General features: G+C 38.0%; 1 protein-coding gene across 1 annotated transcript; it reads left to right on the forward strand.

The window, feature by feature from the left end:
• Positions 1-5784: 5784 nt before the first annotated feature.
• Positions 5785-11442, forward strand: LOC103428570 (disease resistance protein RPV1-like). The gene is made up of 5 exons (XM_070824964.1): positions 5785-6366; positions 6748-7266; positions 8781-9663; positions 11121-11171; positions 11207-11442. The coding sequence occupies exons 1-4, from the start codon at positions 5912-5914 to the stop codon at positions 11157-11159; spliced, it is 1896 nt and encodes a 631-aa protein (XP_070681065.1). The 5' UTR covers positions 5785-5911; the 3' UTR covers positions 11160-11171; positions 11207-11442.
• The last annotated feature ends 12432 nt before the right edge of the window (positions 11443-23874 follow it).

Below are 23874 nucleotides of genomic sequence, written 5' to 3' on the forward strand. Positions count from 1 at the left end.
TTCCTTTCTTCTTCGTTCAATTCACTATCTTTCTCAACAAAATCGTTATAGTTGCAACCACCAGACCACCACCAGACAACCATCACCAGAAGCTCGTCGTCGATCTCCGCGTTCTTGCGCGACCCAGACGCAAGTCAGGACCGAAAGAGTACCAAATGTCCAAGTACCAGTTGGGGTTTTCATTGGTGGTGGGGAAGAAGCTGAGAAACTTGTGAAATTTAGTAGAAAGTTGTGAAATTTGGTATTTGAATTTTGTGATATGTGAGAAACTTGTAAAATTTAGGCCTTATGTTTTGTGATTCATGAGAAGCAGAGGTGGGGTTTGACGGGAAAAGAGGTAGAGGGAGAAGGAATAGAGGTTTGACGGGATGGAGAGGTGGGGTGAAAAATGGTTACAGAGATTGTAGAAGTAAGAAGAAGAATATTCTAAAAAAAAGGAAAAAGATAAAGTAATAGTAAAATATTAATATATAATAAAATATTAATTATATATATATATATTAATTTAATATAAAATAATATAATATTGCAATTCTGCTTCTTAGTCCGACGCTGCACCAAACACTTCACTAAATCAGTCCAGCTTAGTCTAGTCTAAGCCAGTCTAACTTAGTCCCTGAAGCTAGTCCAATCCGAGATAGTCCAGTATAACAAACGCACTCTAAGAGTCTTCCAAGCTTCATTCGTACAAAGTCTTTCAAAATCCTTGATCTTTCTGGTTGCTCAAGTCTTGAAATGTTTCTAGAGATTTTAGAAGTTATGGAGGATCTAATCCTAATTCGCATTTTGCAATAGTTTTTATCAGTGGAGCCTAAAAATGTTTAATAAAATTCTCTTGTACCGCTGGATTAAAAAAAAGATCCAACCCCCTCCCCCCCCCCCCATGCCTCATTGAAATTCCTAAGAATGATATTAGAGCATCACTTAATAGTTAATACAATGATCTAATAGATCATTTACCGTTGATCTTGAATAACTGTTTTTAATTATCCTTTCACATTTAGGTCTTTTTTCTATCACTTTTGTTTATTGTGTGGTTGTTGGCATGCTAATTTTCAAATGATTACACATTTCAATATAGAATAATGCATTATTGATGGTTGAATAGTCATTGGTATAATCTATTGGAAATCCTATTTTCCTCTCTCATTGCACCTTCCCAGCCAGCGGTATGTGGATCCTCAAGTCCATATGCGTACCCTTGCCATATATATATATCTTCTCTAAACACAACCACCGCCATTATTTTATTTTCAATGCTTATTTATATCATATTGTTTCATAAGTAAATGTTCCGATGCAACACATGACATTATTACATGGACCCAAAATTTTTTATATCCTTCCATCCAACTGATATTTGACGGAAAATTAAACTTTTGGTATTTCAATATCTTCTTTTCACAACCATTGCCATATATAGATACATATACATATACATACATATATATACATACATACATATACATACATATATATATACATACATACATATACATACATACATATACATACATACATATACGTTGCATAACACGTGTGTAGTAATGACTTGCATGCAGATTTCAAATTTATTTTCTGAAGAAACAAATGATGAACTCCACTAATGATGAAAAATTGAAAAACAGTACCTCGAATACACTATGAATAATAACGACGATCATTTCAACGAAATAATACAAAATATAAATTAAATAACATGAGGGTCTATATTTTTGTTTCAAAGAAAAACAAGAAGATCTGCAAAACAACAACGAACTCCATTAACGACGAAAATCTGTAATCAACCTAAAAAAGTTAGGGGTAAAATCGACAAATCATAATTTATTATAGGTGGGCCATTTTTAGTTGGACTACTTTAATATGAGTCTTGTACTAATCATTAAACAAAACTTATAACATTGTTTTTTTTTATTAAAACTAAAACTTTTCAAGTAATTTTTCATTAGTTTTTCTTTATTTTATTTTTAGTGCTTATTTATATTATATTGTATCATAAACAAATGTTCCGATGCACACTAACACAACCACGGCCATTTTTTTTAGGGAACTTTAACGAAAAACTCCTGGTACTGTTCACTTTAACGAAAAACCACATTTTTACACTAAAAAGTCAATCCTGGTACTATTCACTTTACCCTTTATTTTGTCCTTATCGTTAAAACTCAAAGTTTTCAAGCCTTTTTCATTAGTTTTTTTTTTTTTTTATATACATATATCTTCTTTATACATACTTTATGCTGTGTAGCTCATATTGAAGTTACCATTTACAGGGAGGATATTGATATCATAGAAAAGAACCACCAGGACTAATCAGGCATCAAAATACTTAGGAGAAGTCAACGCCAGGGGAATATTCTATTAGAATAAACGGAATATTTCACAACCATTTCCCGTTTATAATACATGAAAACTTTTCTACTCAACGAAACGAATCTAATCATGGTAGTTAGAGGCCTTACCTTGGCCGGATTTGACGAGAACGTCGTTGGGAAAATCCTTCCCGCGTCGGAGCACTTTCAATTCAACGTCTCAGTTTGATTTTTCTTTTTGGAAGTTGGGGACGATGGTATGTTTATAATGATGAGAAGGGGTGATGGTGAGGTTTGACACATTGGGTTGGACGGAATAACTGTTTTTAATTATCCTTTCACATTTAGGTTTTTTTTCTATCACTTTTGTTTATTGTGTGATTGTTGGCATGCTAATTTTCAAATGATTATACATTTCAATATAGAATAATGCATTATTGATAGTTGAATAATCATTGGTATAATCTATTGGAAATCCTATTTTCCTCTCTCTCATTGCACCTTCCCAGCCAGCGGCATGTGGTTCATATGCGTACCCTTATTATATTATTAACTTTTGTTTTTGTGGATTGAAGGAGCTTCATTGACTTGACTTTCGGTATTTCAATATCTTCTTTTCACAACCACTGCCATAAATAAGCTTTGAAAATAAAATAATGGTTGTGTTTGTGTATATATATCTTCTCTAAACACAACCACCGCCATTATTTTATTTTCAAGCTTATTTATATCATATTGTATCATAAGCAAATGTTCCGATGCAACTAGGGATAGGCAATGGTTATGCGGGCGGGTAACTACGGTTATTTTACCCATAACCGTTTATGTTCATACCCGCATAATCGTTTACCCGTTGGGTAATTACATAAATGGTTATACACATAACCATAACCGTTTATAAACGGTTATCCATACCCATAACCGTGTACCCATTTAACCATTTAACCATAATCATAACCATTTACCTGTTTACCTATTTTTTCGCCCGTTTATTCTTTTTTTACCCATTTACCTTTTTTTTCGTCTGTCTACATTATTTTTTTTAACAATTTGAAAATTACAAAAGAAAAATTTGTCATAATTTTTATTTTCTGATAATTAAACACCGTTATAAGTACATTTTAGCATACATTTACTCGTGCTCGTAAGAAGCTGATCAAGAATCCAAGAAAGAAGTACAAGGTATTTTGATCAAATAGTCGAACACACAATGTTGCAGGCTATTAAATGATTGCTCTACTAACTCATCTCTTTCTCTGTGCGTGTGCAGTTGAAGCACCAGAAGGCAGTGAAGAGTAGAAGAGGACAGGTAAGAGAGGTGAGGAAGCCCTTAGGTCCGTATGGTGGAGAGGCCACCGGAATCAATGCAGGAATCAGTCAGAGCACCAGATTCAAGAACTAAATGTTGCTCATGATTTCGTCATTGTGTCCCAATTTTGGTAAAGTGAGAATTTCTTTTGATAAAGTGACATAATTTTGAGTAACTTAAATGATGTCGCGAAATGTACTTGTATACAATATGCCTGCATTATATGAGAAGTTTGTATGAATTGAATGGAATTGAATGTCGTCGTTGGGGTAAAATCAAATTTCATATCCGATTTAATTTTTTTTAAATTTAACATATATTAAATTAAATGGGTAAATGGATACCCGTTATAACCATGAATATTACCCATAACCGATGGATACCCGTTATAACCGCGGATAATACCCATAACCGGCCATTTAAATTTCATGGATAAACGGTTATACCCATATCCGTTTATTTGTCTAAACGGTTACCCATAATCATAATCATCAACTTTAAATGGGCGGGTAACCGTGGTTACCCATACCCATGGGTATTTTGCCCATCCCTAGATGCAACACATGACATTATTACATGGACCCAAATTTTTTTATATCCTTCCATCCAACTGATATTTGACGGAAAATTAAACTTTTGGTATTTCAATATCCTCTTTTCACAACCATTGCCATATATATACATACATACATACATATACATACATACATATACGTTGCATAACACGTGTGTAGTAATGACTTGCATGCAGATTTCAAATTTATTTTATGAAGAAACAAACGATGAACTCCACTAATGATGAAAAATTGAAAAACAGTACCTTGAATACACTATGAATAATAACGACGATCATTTCAACGAAATAATACAAAATATAAATTAAATAACATGAGGGTCTATATTTTTGTTTCAAAGAAAAACAAGAAGATCTGCAAAACAACAACGAACTCCATTAACGACGAAAATCTGGAATCAACCTAAAAAAGTTAGGGGTAAAATCGACAAATCATAATTTATTATAGGTGGGCCATTTTTAGTTGGACTACTTTAATATGAGTTTTGTACTAATCATTAAACAAAACTTATAACATGGTTTTTTTTATTAAAACTAAAACTTTTCAAGTAATTTTTCATTAGTTTTTCTTTATTTTATTTTTAGTGCCTATTTATATTATATTGTATCATAAACAAATGTTCCGATGCACGCTAACACAACCACGGCCATTTTTTTTAGGGAACTTTAACGAAAAGCTCCCGGTACTGTTCACTTTAACAAAAAACCACATTTTTACACTAAAAAGTTAATCCTGGTACTGTTCACTTTACCCTTTATTTTGTCTTTATCGTTAAAACTCAAAGTTTTCAAGCCCTTTTTCATTAGTTTTTTTTTATTTTATACATATATCTTCTTTATACATACTTTATGCTGTGTAGCTCATATTGAAGTTACCATTTACAGGGAGGATATTGATATCATAGAAAAGAACCACCAGGACTAATCAGGCATCAAAATACTTAGGGGAAGTCAACGCCAGGGGAATATTCTATTAGAATAAACGGAATATTTCACAACCATTTCCCGTTTATAATACATGAAAACTTTTCTACTCAACGAAACGAATCTAATCATGGTAGTTAGAGGCCTTACCTTGGCCGGATTTGACGAGAACGTTGTTGGGAAAATCCTTCCCGCGTCGGAGCACTTTCAATTCAACGTCTCAGTTTGATTTTTCTTTTTGGAAGTTGGGGACGATGGTATGTTTATAATGATGAGAAGGGGTGATGGTGAGGTTTGACACATTGGGTTGGACGGAAAACGCGGCTTCGCCGTCCTTCCTTGTCTGGGTGTGCCTCCGGGAAGAAGAGGGAAGAAGAGCGTTGAGAGTTCTCTCTCCTGGTAGAGAGAACGCAGTAGGATAAAAAATAAAAAATAAAAAGCCCCCCCAACAACCCCGAACCCCCCGGTAAACTAAACACCCAATAAATTATCCAGGAATCAAATGGTTTCTTCACATTTTGTTTGGTCAAAACTAAAGTATGCATATTCCTTTTACACCGAACTTTCATGGAAGAAGACGTGAAACACGCATAAAGAATAATTTTCTTTTGACCTTTTTGCGCAATGGTAAATTTATAAACGATTGAGCTAATTTGCATCGACTCATTGACTTCGTATCCATCAGACCATTTCTGGTGATCCAGTTTGTAGGTCAATTGAGTATATATTTCTGTTCTTACACTACTCTTAGCCTTAGCTGCTAGATCATCGCTGACCAGGTACGACCGATTAATGGCTGCTTCTTCTTCTTCTTCTGGCCTTCATCGGAAATACGGTGTGTTCCTCAATTTCGGAGAGGACACCTTCGGCAGCTTCGTCAGCCATCTTTACAAAGCTCTGCGTCAGAAACGAATTGATACCTTCATTCATATCGAAAAGGTCAGAAAAGGTGACCGCCTTTCCGAGCCCCTGACAGCGATTCGAGAGTCAAGGCTCTTGCTTGTAGTTTTCTCTCAAAACTATGCTTCTTCCACTCGGTGCTTGAAAGAACTCGTGGAAATCCTGAAATGCAATGGTACCAATGAACAGATTATGGTCCCCATTTTCTACCAAGTTGATCCATTTGATGTTCGTAACCTCAAGGGAAGTGTCGAGGGGGCTTTTGCTCGGACCGAAATGGATGAGAGCTGGAGATCCGCTCTTGAAACGGCCGCCCAGTTTTCCGGCTGGGATTCGCGAAAGTTTGAGTAAGGTTTCTTTAATGTTTAGGCGTCATTAGATAAATATTTTGTTTTAAATTCTTAGTTTTCATGTTTCAGATTTCTTTTTTAACCAACAGATGAAAACTTGCTTTTCATTGTAATTTTATGCAAATTGGTTGTAAAGACTCATTAGATCCCTATATAAAAGATCCAATGTTGACTTTTGAGATTATTATATACCATGAAATAAAAAAATGAAAAACTTATTTGATCTCTACTTTCAAAAAAATTAAAAAATAAAATCAAACGCTAAAATTTGAAAACTAAAAATCTAAAATTTAAAAAATTAAAAACGAAATAGATATCAAAACGACCCAATAATTATTATTTGGTGTTAGTTATTATACTGCTTTTTAACTTTGACAGGGATGATGCGGATCTTATTAAGAAAATTGTAGAAGATGTTTTCGGGAAATTGAAACCCATCGCACCAACACCAAGCGAATACGATGTGTTCATCAATTTCAGAGGAGCAGACACTCGCAAGGGCTTCGTCAGCCATCTTTACAAGGCTCTGTGTCAGAAATCAATCAGCACCTACATTGATAACCAAGCGCTCAGAAAAGGCGACCCCCTTTCCAATCTCCTGACAGCGGCTCGAACGTCAAAGATTTCGATTATAGTTTTATCACAATCCTATGCTTATTCCCCTTGGTGCTTGAAAGAACTCGTGGCAATATGGGAATCCGACCGTATCAAAAACCGTATTCTGATCCCCATTTTCTACCTAGTCAGTCCAAATGATATTCTTACTCTCCAGACAGGTTCGGAGGAAGCTTTTGCTCAGCACGGTTCCGATTCCAATGCCGAAGTGGGAGTGGTTTGGAGCAGGAGATCCGCTCTTCCAATAACCCCCAATATATCCGGCTGGGTTTCGCGCCAAGGGTAAATTCTAAACTGTTTTAGTTTCCTATTAATTTTTGGGATTTTTCTAACGTTTGTGGTCATTTGATAAATATTTTGTTTCAAGTTTTTTACTTTTATTTTTCATTTTTTTTTTGAAAACTAATAGATGAAAACTTGTGATTAACGGTTGTACAGACCATACTCTGAAATATCGATAATATCGATGATATTTCAGTTTTTTCGAATCACGGATATTTCGGAACATATCCATGTACATATCGTACAAATATCGACGATAATATCGGAAAATATCGATGTCGATAATTTCGCTCACAGTTCAGCAATATTTTGTCAAAATATCGAAAATATCGATGTAAAGGAAGGAAAAAAAAAAGAAAAAAAAGGGAGGAAAAAAAAACACAAAGGGGATTTGAACCCCTCCCATTTTACTTCTCCAACACCGTAACCACCATATATCACTCATGTTTTAGTGATAATATGCTAAAATATTTATATTTATATGAGTGACATGTTAACAATTACATGCAAAACTATTTTGGGGATTTATCATTTGATGAATACTCTTCACAATAAACTTACTCTACACATAGAGATGATGAAGATAGTGAAAATTTTGAACCTCATATGAATTTTATGTGGTACTAAATCACTCATGTATCTTACCATGCAATGTATAAAGTGTAAAATATTGTAGTAAATCATTATATATAAATGATTATGGTGTGTTTAATCTTTTTTTCATTAATTACTACATATTTTCTACACTCACAGTGTTTGCCAGCTCTCTGTATAATCAACTTAAATCAGTTAAATTCATCATGTAATGCATTTCCTTCTAATTTTTTTTATAAACTAATAGATAATTGACTAAATAAACATTCTTCAAAATTTCAATAAAAATTTTCAAGTTTTTCTTACAATTTCCGTGATTTTTATTCAATTTTTATCGATATCGATAATATCCCGATATTTCCATCGAAATTTCCATGTTTTTGGACTACCGATATTTTCGATATCATCGATATTTTATACTATGGTACAGACCCATTAGATTCTTTTATGCAAGATTTAATTGTTGATCTTTGGGATTGTAATATACCATACAAAAAATTAAAAAACTTATTTGATAACTATTCTAAGTGAAACTAAAAATTGAAAACCCAAAATTTGAATACTCAAAATCTAGATATGAAAAAAAATGAAAACGAAATAGTTATCAATTATTATTGGGGTGTGCTATCCACACACCCCATTTTACTTCTCACACATCCCTTGATAATTTAAGTCCGTTGATCTTCTTCAATTCATCCGATCCGAGGGCGGAAAATTAAAAAGGTGTGTGAGAAGTAAAATGGGGTGTGCCATTTTACTTCTCACACACCCCTTGATAATTTATGTCCGTTGATTTTCTTCAATTCATCCGATCCGAGGGTGGAAAATTAAAAAGGTGTGTGAGAAGTAAAATAGGATGTGTGGATATCACACCCCTTATTATTTTGTGTTGTTATTATATTGTTTTTTAAATTTGACAGGGATGATGAAGCAGAGCTTATTGAGCTCATTGTAGAAGATATTTCTAGGAGATTGAGCCATATCTCATCAACGTCAAGCAAAGATAAAGACTTGGTTGGAATGGATTCGCATATGCATGAAATGCTTTTACTATTATATCCTCGTCCTCCTGGGGAGGAATTGGATGATGTTCGCGTTGTTGGAACATGGGGTGGGAGTGGTTTAGGCAAAACAACCATCGCTAGAGCTGTTTATGATAAAATCGCTTGTCAATTTGAAGCTTGTTGCTTTCTTGCAAATGTCAACGAAGATTTCATGAAGCACGGCAAACTACATATGCAGACAGAACTTCTATCTAGTATCTCGAAAAACAAGGTGGGGAGTTCCGACATTTCGAAGGAAGGTTTCCAGGTGATGTTAAATAAACTAGGTCAGAAAAAAGTTCTTATTGTTCTGGATGATGTGGACACATTAGAACAAATTGAAGCTTTACTTGGAGGGCAACATTCCTTTGGTGGTGGAAGTAGAATCATTATAATAACTAGAGATGTGCAATTACTTAGCAGAGCTGATGTACTATATAAGCCCAAGATTTTCAATAATGAAGCTCCGGAATTCTTTAGCCAATATGCCTTCAGAAGAAACCAACCCACCACAAATCATGATGATCTTTCGAGGCGTTTCATACATTATGCTCAAGGTCTACCTTCGAAGCTCCAAGTCTTTGGATCCTCTCTTCGTGGCAAACCTGTAGACAAGTGGGAACAAGCATTAGGAGAAGTAAGGGAAATCCTGCAAAGGGAAAGTCATGATTTACTGGAGCAAATGGACCGGGAATTAGCTCGTCAAGAATCTGGGTTGTACGGTTATGAAGATATTTATCGTGCTCTAAATCAAAATACGGTGAGAAATCTCTGTCTTATGCAATTTTTATTCGAAAGCTTCAACTTTTAGCTCGTTAGATAGCTATTTTAGTTTCCAATTTTTTTAATTTTTAGTTTTTAATTTTTTTAATAATTAAATTGAAAACAATTACCAAACAAGTTATGAAAAATTAACTGAAAACAAAATGATTATCAAACGGCTCCTTAAGAAACCAGCATTAACTTCATAATCTAAACTAATGTTCTCTGATTTGTCCTTTACTCTGGTTTGCATAGGCTACAGAAGCTAATCAAAAGGACCTTTTTTTCTTTCTTCTCCTATATAAATTTTAGAAAACCAATCAAAAGGAACTAATAACACCTAATAAACTTTTACTACTGACGAGAAAAAAAAATTGAGTGGCATTTATGTAACTAACTTGAAGTTTGGATGCAGTAGTGGTATCATAAATACTGTTCTTTTTTTTTTTAACAATCATAAATACTATTTTTCAAGGAAGAAACAGTTGAAAGTATCTTTTAACTTAGTTGGTTATGACCAATCACATTTGCATTGGTTCCCGTGTTTAAAATCTCCTCCCATAGTTTAATGTAGATTATTTTATTATTTGTAAAAATAAAAATAAAAAAAACTAAAGAAACAGTTGACCTAAACAATTAAAAAACAGTTGCCGATATTTATCCTTTCTAAAGTTCAACTTATTTATGAAAAATGTCACATCTTTTATTTTTTTTTTCAAACTTCAACTTATTTACAAACATGTTACTACCTTTGTCGTCTTTTAAGCGTTTTGTTTTTACTTATTTACAAACATATCACATCACGACGTTTTTGTTAATGCTTTTGTCTAGAAATGAAGATGATAAATAGAAAATACACATTAAAGTTCTTATTATTTGTGTAAAAAAATGACACGTGTAATTTGTTAAAGTGAAACTGTTCAAATGCAAAGGTTATTAGCGCTTCTACTAAATATTAGCAAGAACTAATGGGTTTTTGTGTTGATGTCATTCATGTTAATTGTCACCACAAACAGGTAATGCCTCACTTTTTAAGAGCATCGTCAATCATGTTCTTCATTTTTAATTCAAATTTTTAACTAAAAATATTAGAAAAGTTATCTTAGGAGGATGGATTTTTCTGTGTCTTCAACACAAGCTGGTATACTATATGCCACAATATAAGTGGTGAAAGGTTTTTTTTGTCAAGTGCTCTTTCATTTCTATTATTACAAATAGTCTATCGGTCCATATTCAAACCATACTAGTTTGTTTTAGGAAACCCAACAGTCTTGATTTGTTTGACCAAGAAATTGAGGTGCGCATTTGAATTTTAGAAACACCAAGAAATTAAAATACGCAACTTTCAAAACAAAAGAAAACGAACAAAGAAAACAAAGAACTGGCCTAACTTTGATTTATGTTTGAAAGTGATTTTCCGGATGGACTCACGCGTTTAATTCATGGTTTTTGCAGCTAAAAATGCTAGGAGAACAATCTTTCAATGATGCTTAAAGGGCTGGTTGCTGGTGCTAGTAAAAAGATTCTTGAAGTGTTGTTTGTGGTGATATGTTGGAGCTTGAGTATTCTTTTCACCAGTTGGGTGGTTGTTTATGGGGTTTGTTTTGTGTATTATGCTGTTTCAATTTGCTCAATGCGGTTTGTTTTTTATTTTATTTTTGTGGTTTGAGTTGTTGCTGCTTTCTTGCTACATCATTGTCCATAACTTCATACAAACGCAAGCATGTAATAAGTATTTGTGTTTATTTTTTGCTATGACACCATACTCTTTCGGATCCTTTTGCAAAGATGCTTTTAGGTGAATCTCTACCTTTATCGCTCTCTTCTTCTTTATTTTTCTTAATTTGAAGAAATCAAATCTTGGTTTGAATTTAATCCACATCCTGCCCTCATGGGTCTTATTAACATAGTTGAAAATACTAAATTGTCCATGTCATATTAGCACAGTTAACGGCTATTTTTAAATTATTTGACAAAATAGGGTAATGTGGGACACTGAGAAGAGTGTAAGCGTTAAAGTGAGACAATATAAAGTGTAGGGACTAAAATAGAACACAGAGGAAGAATGCATGTGGTAAAGTGAGTCAATATAGCGTGTAAGGGCTAAAGTAGAATTTAGTAAAAAGTATAGGTGCCATAACTCAAAATAAGCTAAAAATTTTTATGTTTTTTTTTTTTAATCAATAACGATGAATTTCATTCCACATCAATAAAGCATTACACATTTGGGATAGATTGACTGGAAAATAAAGCAATGGCAAACAAAGACTTCAAAAACCCCCCATCTGGTATAACAATCTTCCGACTCAGCCTCCAAAATTGCCATTAGCCAAGGAGGAGCCTCCTCAATCCAAGCCATGAATTCCTTACATCTTAACGCAAATTGAGCCACTGAATGTGCCGCCATGTTTGCTGCTCTCGGCTGCCATTGGCACGCAAAGCTTCGAAAGCAATTTTTTAGCAACTTAAATCTCTTCCACTAAATTCCCATCCACTCCTCTATCATCTTCAACGTCCAAAATACTATCCACTGCTTTCTTGCCATCCATTTCTAGAATTACATGGTTGAAACCCAACTCATACGCAAATCGAAGTCCTTCCCTCGTGGCAATCAATTCAACAGCGCGAGGAGAAAGGAAACTCTGCGTTTGTTTTGAACAAGCTGCCATTTAATAGTCCCTTTTCATCTCGAATTACCACCTCAATGCCTTGACCATCCCGGTTCCGTTGCACTGCACCATCAACATTGATCTTCACCACTCCTGTCGTTGGTGGCTGCTGGAGGACCTGAGCTACAACCCCACTATTACTGCCACTAACCGAGGCATTCACCAAGTGAAATTCCTCCAAAAGTTGTGCCTTGCACGTGCAGCAACCTCCCAAGAATGACAATCCTTATTTTCAAATAGCATACCCTTTTGGGTAAATCGCCAAAATGGTCCATGAGATTTGCATAACTCACCACTTTGGGTACTGAGATTCCAAATCGATAAAAGTAGTCCCTGAGATTGTCCACTATCCATCACTTTGGTCATTCCGTTAAAAACTCCGTTAAGTGTCCCGGAGCTCTTGGCCGGAAGTTTGAGCAATTTTCAAAACTTCGTAACTCAATCGTTTCTTAACCAAATTCGACTCATAATATATCAAAATGAAGATAGGAAAGTGTAGCATGAGATTATACCTATTTCAAAGCCTAATGATTGCCAGAGATAGCCAGAAAATAGCCTCAAAATTGACTGGTCCGAGTGAAAACTTGAAAACTCACCGGAAATTGGGTAAACTTTAAACGTTCATAACTTCTTCAATACTTAACGAAATCAAGTGATTTAAAAATAAAAATCATACTCTCGACAAGACGAAGAGAATGATACCTCGAGAGTGGCTAACTCGAGACTAAGATAGTCACTTTTGAGCTATTTTCCGGCCAAAACATGGCGAGTTAGCCGTCAAAAAAGGTACCATTCTCTTTGTTTCATTGAAAAGTATGATTTTTGTTTTTGAATCACTTGATTTTGTTGAGTATTGAAGAAATTATGAACGTTTAAAGTTTACCCAGTTTCCGGCAAGTTTTCAAGTTTTAACTTGGACCAGTCAACTTTGAGGCTATTTTTCGGAAATCTCCAGGAACCATTGGGCTTTGAAATGGTATAATCTTATTTTACACTTTCCTATCTTCATTTTGATATATTATGGGTCGAATTTGGTTAAGAAACTATTGAGTTACGAAGTTTTGAAAATTGCCCAAACTTCCTGCCAAGAGCTTCGGAACACTTAACGGAGTTTTTAATGGAATGACCAAAATGATGGATGATGGACAATCTCGAGACCACTTTTATCGATTTGGAATCTCAGGGACCAAAGTGATGAGTTATGCAAATCTCAAGGACCATTTTGACGATTTACCCTACCCTTTCTATTAATCCAAATTGCCCAACTAACCATCGCGAATAATTCAAGCTCCTCCCTTGTCGAAACCAACACCATAGCTCTCCAAACCTCGAGAAACGACTGAACCTTCCATTCCCTGCTTTGCCTTCCACCAACTAAATTCCTTCCAAATGTCGGCCAACTCCCCACAACCCCATTTCGCACGAATAGTCGTTTCCCCTTTCTGTTTACATCTTCCACACAACGGTGAAAGAGTGGTCTTCTTTTGGAAAAGGTTACAATTGCAAGGAATATTTTCCCATAAACATATCCAGATAAGGTGTTACTTTGTCAGGTATAGACAAAGTCCATACATGTTTCCATAAAGGATCACCAGTTCTACTCGACAAACCTTGCATTCCACTTGAGCAACATCTGATCATTCGTTGCAGGAATTGATCCAACCCAAGCCAAAGAATATGTGTTTCGAGAGTGACGTTGATTGGTTTTAATAATGAATGGTGACATTTCAGAGGCACCAAAGCAGAATTAAACAAGGTGTCTTTTGCAACTAAAAGTACAACAGAGATAGGAAGTAGTTGAAGGGAAATGAAGCGTCAACAAGGGAATTTACATGAGATGTTTGGGTAGTCGGTGAAGAAAGAAAAAATATGTTGGTGGTGCTGGGACATCTTCTCATGCCTGCAAAGATTTCACGATCAACCATGGAAGTCCAAAACGACTGAGTTCATAGCAGGTCCTCTCAAATGGAGAAGACTGTTCATCTGGCGTGAAAAGAAATCTGAGGGATAAGGGTTGGATTCTTGATAGCATCTGGTATTTATACCACATACCCTCAAATCCATGAAAATCCATCACCCATCAAAATCCTATCAAATCCTTGGTAATTTCACTACACCTAGACATCTTCAGACTCATTTAAAATCTTAATCGACTATCCCAAGATTTCGATGTATTCTTTAAAATCCTTTAAAATCCTAATTTGATTACACTCTATTTTCAAAATCTTTTAAAATCATAATTGAATACACCAAAATTTTAAAATCTATTAAAATGCTATCAAATCCTAATTTGACTACACTCTTAGATCATTCACCTAAGATACAGTGACCAAGATCCAACCTTTAAAACCTATATTCTAGACCACTAGTCATCATTAGTTGTCGATCATAAAAGTTTTGAAATTCTCTTAATGTATGTACTAATAATATATTCATCTTTGAGTAATGCATCCCCTACCTTCAGAGCAATTCCACCATTGCTAAGGACCTCCCGGGCTATTCACTATTTAATCCACCTAGTGAACAGTAACTGCCCTTAATGAATAGTAACTGCTTTTTGCATCTCTACCCCTACACTGAATAGCCCTGGCAATAGACAATAAAATATTAATATTTTTTTAAATAATAAAAAATAATTTTATTTGTAATTTTGGATAGGATTTTTAATCGGTCTCGTTGTACCACTTTCTATTAAAAAAAATATTTTTATTTTTTTATTTTTTTTCTTTTCACATGGTGCAACACATCATTCTAAAACCTTTGTTTTTTTTCACATGGTGCCAATGCACCATTCCAAAAACATTTTTTTTTATTGTTATTTTTTCTTCTTTTCACATGGTGTCAACTAGGGGTGGGCAAACGGGTCATGGACCCATGGGTCGGGACGGATCCTTACGGTTTGGGACGGATACTTGGCGAGTCCAAAAATTATAAATGCAAAACGAGGCGGGCCGGGCCGGGCAGGTTCCTGATAAATAACGGGGCGGGCCGGTTGTAAAAGGTAGAGAAAACAGGCCCCCGCCTGGACCGTTCATTCCTACTGACTATTGTTTATTACCCTAGGCTAATTTCGCTCAAGCCTCACCCTCACCCTCACTGTCTCTCTCTCCCGAGTCAAGTCTGAGTCTCCTCCCTCATATCTCGATCTCCTCCCTCTCTCTCTCTCTCCCCCCCCATCTCACCCGCCCTAAACCCAGCTGAACCCCTTTCTTCCTCTCATCTTCTCCAACTTTCACAAAGCATAACCAAGCATATACCCAGGAACCGGCTCAAGATCCACGACATCGAGCTCCGCCTCCCGCGTTGTCCTCCATAGGTACAGTAAAATTACACATACACACACACACACATACACACGTATATCTGTATCTAAATATTTTAATTTAAAATGTTAGCTTTGAATTTATGAAATGATTGTTAGGTTTTATGCGGCAGATGTGAGGGTGGAGAGCTTCGAGGTGCTCGACAAGTGCAAAGTATTGTTCTATATTATCTAGATTAACTAGACTATTTTGGATAGCTACTGGCCTGCTTTCATTAATCAAACACCAATCTGAAGGTAGGGTGATGTCTGACCACCTGATGGTTCTTGGTACTTTAATGTTTGCATTTTCTTGATTAGTTTGAATTAAAAGTGTATGATCTCTCGGACTTTTGGTTAAAGCCTAAAAATTCATGTTTGTGCCAGTGACTTTATAATAGACTCTGTAAATTAGTGTCAAAGGCTGTGTTCCTTCAAGGACTTGATATCCTGAAGTTTTAATATTTAAAGTGAGTGATTTCAGCATGTGGGGATCTGAAAGACTTATGGTGAGATTTGGAAAACAATCAAAATGGATAGGTCCATTGTAGAGACTCGACTTAATCATTCCAAGTATGCTATCACTAAAGTTAATGAATCTAGCATCTTAGAGGCATAATAAAATAGAGGTATTAAGACCCTTTCGAGTTAAAGGTTTTACGGCTATTTGAACTAAGCCAATGTGAATGTAGTTATGACCATCTTTCCTATGGGATTTGATTTGTTCTGGAGAAAACAATTGACAAGTTTCATGTTCTTTACTAAGAGCATAAGCATTTTCAACTGTCTTGACATGTTCACTCCTAAATGAGGTTACTGACCATTTCTTTTTATAAATATTTTTACTTGAAACCTTGGGGATATTCCAATCTCCAAAGTCTACACTTTCATCAGTTTGAAAATCAAGTTTTTCTTCCTCATTAACTGTACCAGGTATATTGCCCAAACTAGACCTAGAGCTAGTGCTGGTTTCAATTGCTTATGTGCTGCTTTTCTTTCTTATACTTTAGATTTGTGCAGAAACTGTGAAGCTATTGCTATCTGTGTCAATTCCCGTTGCTAACTTGCTAATGCCACCGGTGCTCCTCCATTTGGATGGAAGGTACTTTGCTTTTCTTTTATCCTAACTTTTCTATATCTGCAATTTCACACATAACAAACTAGCTACACTCTGAGCTGTTATAAAGCTGACCGTGCAGCTGACATGGATTGGCAGTGCTGACTGTGCTGCTGATCTGTGTCTTTATTTAGGACATCAAGAATTTGATGGGTTTTGTGTAGTTTTTTTTATTTTTTTTATAAACTGCCCATAATTGTGGAATTCATGATTTTGCAATGAAGTTTAGTTGATAGCATTAGGACTAACATTGCAGGGGTAGTAAACTTACGGTGACTACTCTTACCAAGTTATTGAAAATAAATTAGCAATGCAACAGCTTCTGATCAAAACAAAGCTTGAAAAGCAAAAAATCTGATGATATGTTTAAATTTTTCCCTACATTCTTTATGTTATGCAAATTTTTGTGATATTAAACGATGGAAAACGTATTGTTCTGATATTGAATCGTACGTACTTGCAGAAAACCTGGGCACAAGTTACAACTAATTCTTAGTATAAGGTTTCAGTTACTTCTTCGACTAAGCAATACAAAGCTGGAGAGAGCCTGTGTCGGAAGAAGCTTATTGAAGTTGTGAAGTTCAGGGATGTTATCAATAATGAATTTTACTTCCAGGTGTATTGTGATGATCTTCCAGTCTGGGGGTACATCGGGAAAGTTGAAGATGAGAGTTGGGAAAAAGGGACCAAGTATTATCTGTTCACACATTTGCTTTTTGATGTTCTTTACCATGGAAACCAAGTAATAGAAATACATGCTTTTTGTGATCCAAATCATGCTGTCGATATAACAGAAATTGATATTGATGTTGAGTTCACTTATTCGGTTAACTGGAAAGCCACATCAACTCAGTTCCAGAACAGGATGGACAAGTACTCAAAGGCTTCATTACTGCCAGTCCGCTAGAAAATTCATTGGTTCTCATTCATTAATTCTAAGGAAAACTAATGAAAAGGGCTTGAAAACTTTGAGTTTTAACGATAAGGACAAAATAAAGGGTAAAGTGAATAGTACCAGGATTGACTTTTTAGTGTAAAAATGTGATTTTTCGTTAAAGTAAACAGTACCGAGAACTTTTCATTAAAGTTCCCTTAATTCTATTATCATCATTGTGCTTTTGATGGGATTGCTTGCTTTGCTCATAGTGCGACGCCTCAAGAACGATATGAAAAAGTAAAGCATTATTCACAATCTTGTCCAACTACATTATGTTTTTACTTGGTCAGCCTAGTGTAATTAATCTTGTCATAGGTTCTCAAACAGTGACGAAGAAGAAACAAGGAGGTTGGCTGGAAATACATTCATGGTGATGTTTTCAGATATCCCCCAAACATGTCATTGTTTTGTGCTGTCTTGGACGTGGGTACCCAACTGCTTGCCATGTAAACTAATTTATCATTCTTAAGTCACTTCTCTTCTTGTTTCATAGCTTTATGTTCTGTAGATAGCATGGTGACAGATATTTTACTATGTTTTTACCTTGGAAGGGAACCCCTATAGAACAGAGGGACATCGTAGCCTCTGTAAATGTTGAACACCTACACATAATTTCATATGGACAAGGATTGTCTGCCTCCTTGTTCCCGTGCCCTCCTATTTTGTGTGGTCACGGTTAAGCCACGTCAACATTTTATATTGTTTTTTTTATAGAGATAATAAGACAAAAATAAATAGTAATATAAAATGTTAACGTGGCTTAACTGTGACCATACAAATAAGAGGATATGGGAGGGCATAGGAACAAGGATGGCAGACAATCATTGTCCATTTCATATACGTACAAGATGTAGGACAATAAGAGCAGTTAGGCAGACAAGAAGATATTTGGACCCACTCCATCCTTTGGAATCCCCCAGAGGTGCCTTATGTCACGGGATGACTCTTTAAGCCTTCCGCCCGTGCGGCACTTAGACTTGAATACCTCGATCAACAAGCTAAGTAAGCCTTCGAAGCCTCGCTTCCCCGGATCGAATCACAAAGAAAACTAAGATAGCTTGGAGAATGCTAAAATCACTTAAAAGATGGGAGAAAGGAAGCTTTGTATTGAAACTTAAGAGAACTTTACAATTGCTTACAATTCTTGGATGCCTTGGCCAAATGGCCTTGCCTCCTATTTATAGGCCTAAGTTACCTCCTCAATGGAGGGTTCTAGAATTCCCTACTTACATCCAAAAATATCTAGCATAGTTATAGATACAACTTGCCTAATCTAGATTGTTCTAGGTGAGGCTTAAATTTGTACACTTGTGTGGAATGTTCCGGAATGCCATGTTCTTGATTTTTCCGGGATGTTCCAAAAGCTTCCATGAAGACAAGGCTTTATGGGCTTAGATATATGATGTCTTGGGCGATTTCTTTGTTTTTAACATATGGCCCATGACATCCTCCCCCACTTAAGCCGTAGACGTCCTCGTCGACTCCTGCCTCTTGAATGTCTGAATCAAGTCCTTATATTGCCATAAGGACGTCTCCTTCTCCCATGTTGCTTCGGAGTATGGTAGCCCCTTCCATTTGACAAAGTACTCCACATGCTTTGGTTGTCTTGGTCGCACCACGACACGGTTGGCTTCAATGCTCTCCGCTTCTTTGTCAAATGCCTCCGTCATCAAAGGAGGTGCTCGATGAGACTCACCTCGGCTTGGTTCCTCATCGTCTGCATGATAAGGCTTCAAGTTGCTCACATGGAACACCGGGTGAAACTTGAGGCGGGGTGGGAGTTCCACAACATACGCAGCTTTGCCAACCTTTTTGATGATAGGGAATGGTCCCTCATATTTCCGCAACAAGCTCTTGTGCAAGCCACGAGTACTCTTGTGCTGAGACGCATTGAGCTTCACAAAGACTTGGTCGCCAGTTTGGAACTCCACATTCCTTCGCTTGCGATCCGCCCATTTCTTCATCTTCTTTGAAGCCTTCTCCAAATGAGCTCGAGCAAGTTCGTGGGCTAATTGCCACTCCTTAGCGGTTTTGAAAGCGGCTGGACTATTCCCCGTGTAGCCAGTCACGATCGTGTTCGGGGTCAAGGGTTGTTACCCTATAGCCAACTCGAACGGACTTTTCCCCGTCGACTCCGAACGTTGCAAGTTATAAGAGAATTGGGCAACATCGAGTAACTTAGCCCAATCTCGTTGATTGGCACTAACATAGTGCCGTAAATAAGTCTCCAACAATGCATTAACCCGCTCCGTTTGTCCATCAGTTTGGGGATGAAAAGCTGTGGAGAAGTCTAACTTTGAGCCAAGTAGCTCGAAGAGCTCCTTCCAAAATCTACCCGTGAAGCGAGCATCTCAATCACTGACTATGCTCCTCGGAACACCCCAATACTTCACCATGTGCTTTAGAAACAAGCGTGCAGCTACTTTGGCTGTGCACTCCACAGGTGCGGGTATGAAAGTGGCATACTTGGTGAATTTATCGACCACGACGAAGATAGATCCACATCCATCAGACTTGGGAAAATTTGTGATGAAATCCATGGTTAAACACTCTCATGGTCTTGATGGGGTGGGAAGTGGTTCCAACAGTCCTCCCGGTTGCTTTTGTTCCACTTTGTCTTGTTGGCACACAAGACAAGTCTTCACGTATGAATCTACATCATCCCGCATTTGTGGCCAATAATAAGCATCGCTCACCAAAGCCAACGTGCGGTGAGTGCCAGGATGTTCTTCCCACATTGAGTCATGGCACTCCTTAAGGATTTCTTTCCTTAAGCTTCCCCACTTTGGGACATAGATCCGCTTGCCCTTGGTGTATAGCAAGCCGTCCTCAAGCCAAAACCTTCTTGTCTTCTCATCCTTGACAAACTCCACAATGTTCTTGGCTTGGACGTCATGTGATAAACCTTCTCGGACATGGCCCAAGAGATGGCTTTGCGGCTTGAGTACCGTAGCCATTAACTCTACTCGTCTACTTAGAGCATCGGCCACCACGTTCTCCTTTCCTTGCTTGTACTCTAGCTTGTAATCAAACTCCGCTAAGAACTCTTGCCACCTTGCTTGCTTAGGTGTGAGCTTTTGTTGGGTTTGAAAGTAGCTAGTGGTAACGTTGTCCGTCTTGATGATGAATGGGGTACCAAGCAAGTAATGCCTCCAAACTCTAAGGCAATGGACGATGGCGGTCATCTCCTTTTCATGGGTCGTGTACCTCTTCTCAGCATTGTTTAGCTTGCGACTTTCATAGGCTATCGGATGTCCCTCTTGCATCAACACTCCTCCTATGGCAAAGTCGGAAGCATCAGTGTGCAACTCGAATGGCTTACTAAGGTCGGGCAACCTTAGTACAGGCTTCTCCATTAGGGCCTTCTTCAACCTCTCAAAGGCCTCTTGACACCGGTCCGTCCATTCACATGCCTTGTTCTTCTTAAGAAGGTCTGTTAAGGGTGCCGCTATGGCTGAATACCCTTTTATGAATCTCCGATAGTAGTTGGCTAGCCCTAGAAAGGATCGTAGTGTTGGTACATTGGTCGGCGGTTCCCACTCTTGAATGGCCTTGATCTTACCCTTTTCCATCATAAGTTTCCCCTCCTTTATCTTGTGGCCAAGAAATTCTACTTCTTTTGTGGCAAATGAGCATTTCTCCTTCTTGACATAGAGTTCATGCTCCCGAAGGGTATTGAACACTATGCGCAAGTGCTTGACGTGCTCCTCCAATGTCTTGCTATAGACAACGATATCATCAATGTAAACCACGACAAACTTGTCAAGATAAGGATGGAATACCTTGTTCATCAATGTGCAGAATGTTGCAGGGGCATTGGTCAGACCAAATGGCATGACTTTATATTCGAACGATCCATATCTGGTCACCATCGCCGTCTTCGATTCGTCTCCAGGGGCTATCCTCACTTGGTAGTATCCCGATCGAATATCTAACTTTGTGAAGTACCTTGCTTTACCAAGTTGATCGAATAAGTCGGCGATCAACGGAAGTGGGTACTTGTTCTTGATGGTAATCTTGTTCAATGCTCTATAGTCGATGCACAACCTTAGGCTACCTTCTTTCTTGCGTTGGAACAAGACGGGTGCACCATATGGGGACTTGGAGGGTTGGATGTAACCAGCATCAAGTAGCTCGTTGAGTTGCTTCCTCAATTCCTCCAACTCGGGTGGCGACATCCTATAAGGTGATTTGGAGGGAGGCTTATCACCAGGCTCCAACTCAATCGTATGGTCGACCTCTCTCCTTGGTGGGAACTTCTTTGGCAGTTCCTTAGGCATCACGTCCGCAAACTCCATAAGGACGTCTTCCACTTTTTTCGGCAAAGGCCCGTGCTTCTCCTCCCCTTCATTCAACATTAGGGTTGCAAGAAATGTGGCCTCACCTTTCTTCCAAGACTTGGCAAATTGAATTGCCGACAAGTGCTGGGTACACTTCTTGGCTTGCCTTTCCAATGGCACCAGGCAAGGTTGTCTTCCGTCGGCCAGGATACAGAAAATATTGTAGAAGGGAATGGGAAAGGCTCGTACCTTGTCCATGAACTCTAACCCAATGACTACGCCATAGTCGTCCATCTTGACTACGGTGAAGTCGATCTTTCCCTTCCATGTGCCAATGTCTACTTGTACATTGCGCGCAACTCCAACAATGGGGGTGGCAGCGGAATTTACCGTCTTCACGCTACCAGGCTCCTTTGTGACTCGGAGGCCAAGCCTTGTGGCTTCCTCCGACGTCATGAAGTTGTGGGTTGCTCCCGTGTCCACCAACACACGCGTCGTCTTGTCACCAGTCTTGACGTCGACGAACAGTGATCCTCCCCCAACTTGAGCCTTAAGTTGTGGGAAGGTTGTTTGGATGGCATTCAGTAGACGGATGCATCCCATACTTGCAGCGTTACTCTCCTCGGCCTTATCCTCCTTGAAAGCCATGGCCTTAAGGGCCTTCTTTTGTGGGCAATCTCGCATCATGTGAGGGCTGTCGCATAGGTAACAAGTGGGTTGCCAAGACTTACCCTTGCCTTTGTCATGCTTATCGGCTTTCTTCTCTTTCGGTTTGCTTGTCTCGGCCTTGTCCTTCGGCTTATGTTCTCCCTCACTTCTCTCATGGTTACCCCTCTTCCCCGTGGACTTGGAATCACCTTGGTTGCTTGATTTAAACTCAATCAAGGATTCGGCAGCGGCAATGGCGTCAGACAATGTTTGCACGTGTCTCCTTTGTAGTTCGAGTTTTGCCCAATTTTGTAGTCCACTCATGAAGTACATGAGCTTGTCTTCCTCTAACATGTTGGGCACCTCGAATAACAAGCTCACGAAGGCGTTGACATAGTCTTTGACGCTTCCCGTTTGCTTGAGCCACCTTAGTTTCTCCTTGGCTTCGTACTTGGCATTTTGGGGATAGAAGTGCAACATAAGATCTTTCTTAAATTCATCCCAAGTGGTGAGGGAGAACGTACCTTGCTCAATCTCCATGCTCCGACGACGCCACCACATAAGGGCATTGTCAGCTAAGAACATGGTTGCCGTTGAGATTTTGGACTCGTCATCTTCAAGCTTCAGGTACTTGAAGTATCGCTCCACGTTCCACACGAATGTGTCGAGCTCCTTTGCTTCCCTCTTCCCATTATAGGATTTGGGTTTAAAGGAGTCGATTACCTTGGAGTCCAACGCCTTGATTTCCCTCGGCCCTTGCACGAATTGCTTCACGACTGCTTCTTTACAAAACGCCACATCTCTCTTAAGTTCCCTTGTGTCCTTTATCTCTTCTTGAAGTGCCACAAACCTTACCTCTATGATGTCAAGGTGAACCTGGACTTCCCTCCGCATCTTGTCTGCCATGGTGTTGAGAGCGCCAAGGAGCTCATCTCGTAACCCTTCCACCAAGCCACGCAGTTCATCCTTACCATTGTCCACCATGGTTTGGATTTCCTCCTTGTCGACAACGTCCTCATCAAGTCGAGTATCGAACTCGAGTATGGTTGGTTCCACCTTCTCGAGTCGCTCTTCCATGGTCTCCATCGATGCTTGCAAGTCCTTTAACTTTGGCTTGCTCTTGGCAACGTCTTGGACCTCGGCAGTACGCTCCCTTAGGTCGGAGACTCCGGACACCATCTCTCCACTTGCCATATCCTACTTTCCTTCAAGTGATTCACGAGCTAAGCTCTGATACCAGCTGTCACGGGATGACTC

Source organism: Malus domestica, chromosome 07 (genome assembly GCF_042453785.1).
Source record: "Malus domestica chromosome 07, GDT2T_hap1".
NCBI lineage: Eukaryota > Viridiplantae > Streptophyta > Magnoliopsida > Rosales > Rosaceae > Malus > Malus domestica.

Excerpts from the sequence above, each read along its gene's own strand:
- LOC103428570 (XM_070824964.1), top strand. The coding sequence starts at position 5,912 with ATGGCTGCTTCTTCTTCTTCTTCTGGCCTTCATCGGAAATACGGTGTG. Across the intron at positions 6,367-6,747 it reads TGGGATTCGCGAAAGTTTGA|GGATGATGCGGATCTTATTA; the intron begins GTAAGGTTTCTT and ends TAACTTTGACAG. Across the intron at positions 9,664-11,120 it reads GTGCTCTAAATCAAAATACG|CTAAAAATGCTAGGAGAACA; the intron begins GTGAGAAATCTC and ends TGGTTTTTGCAG.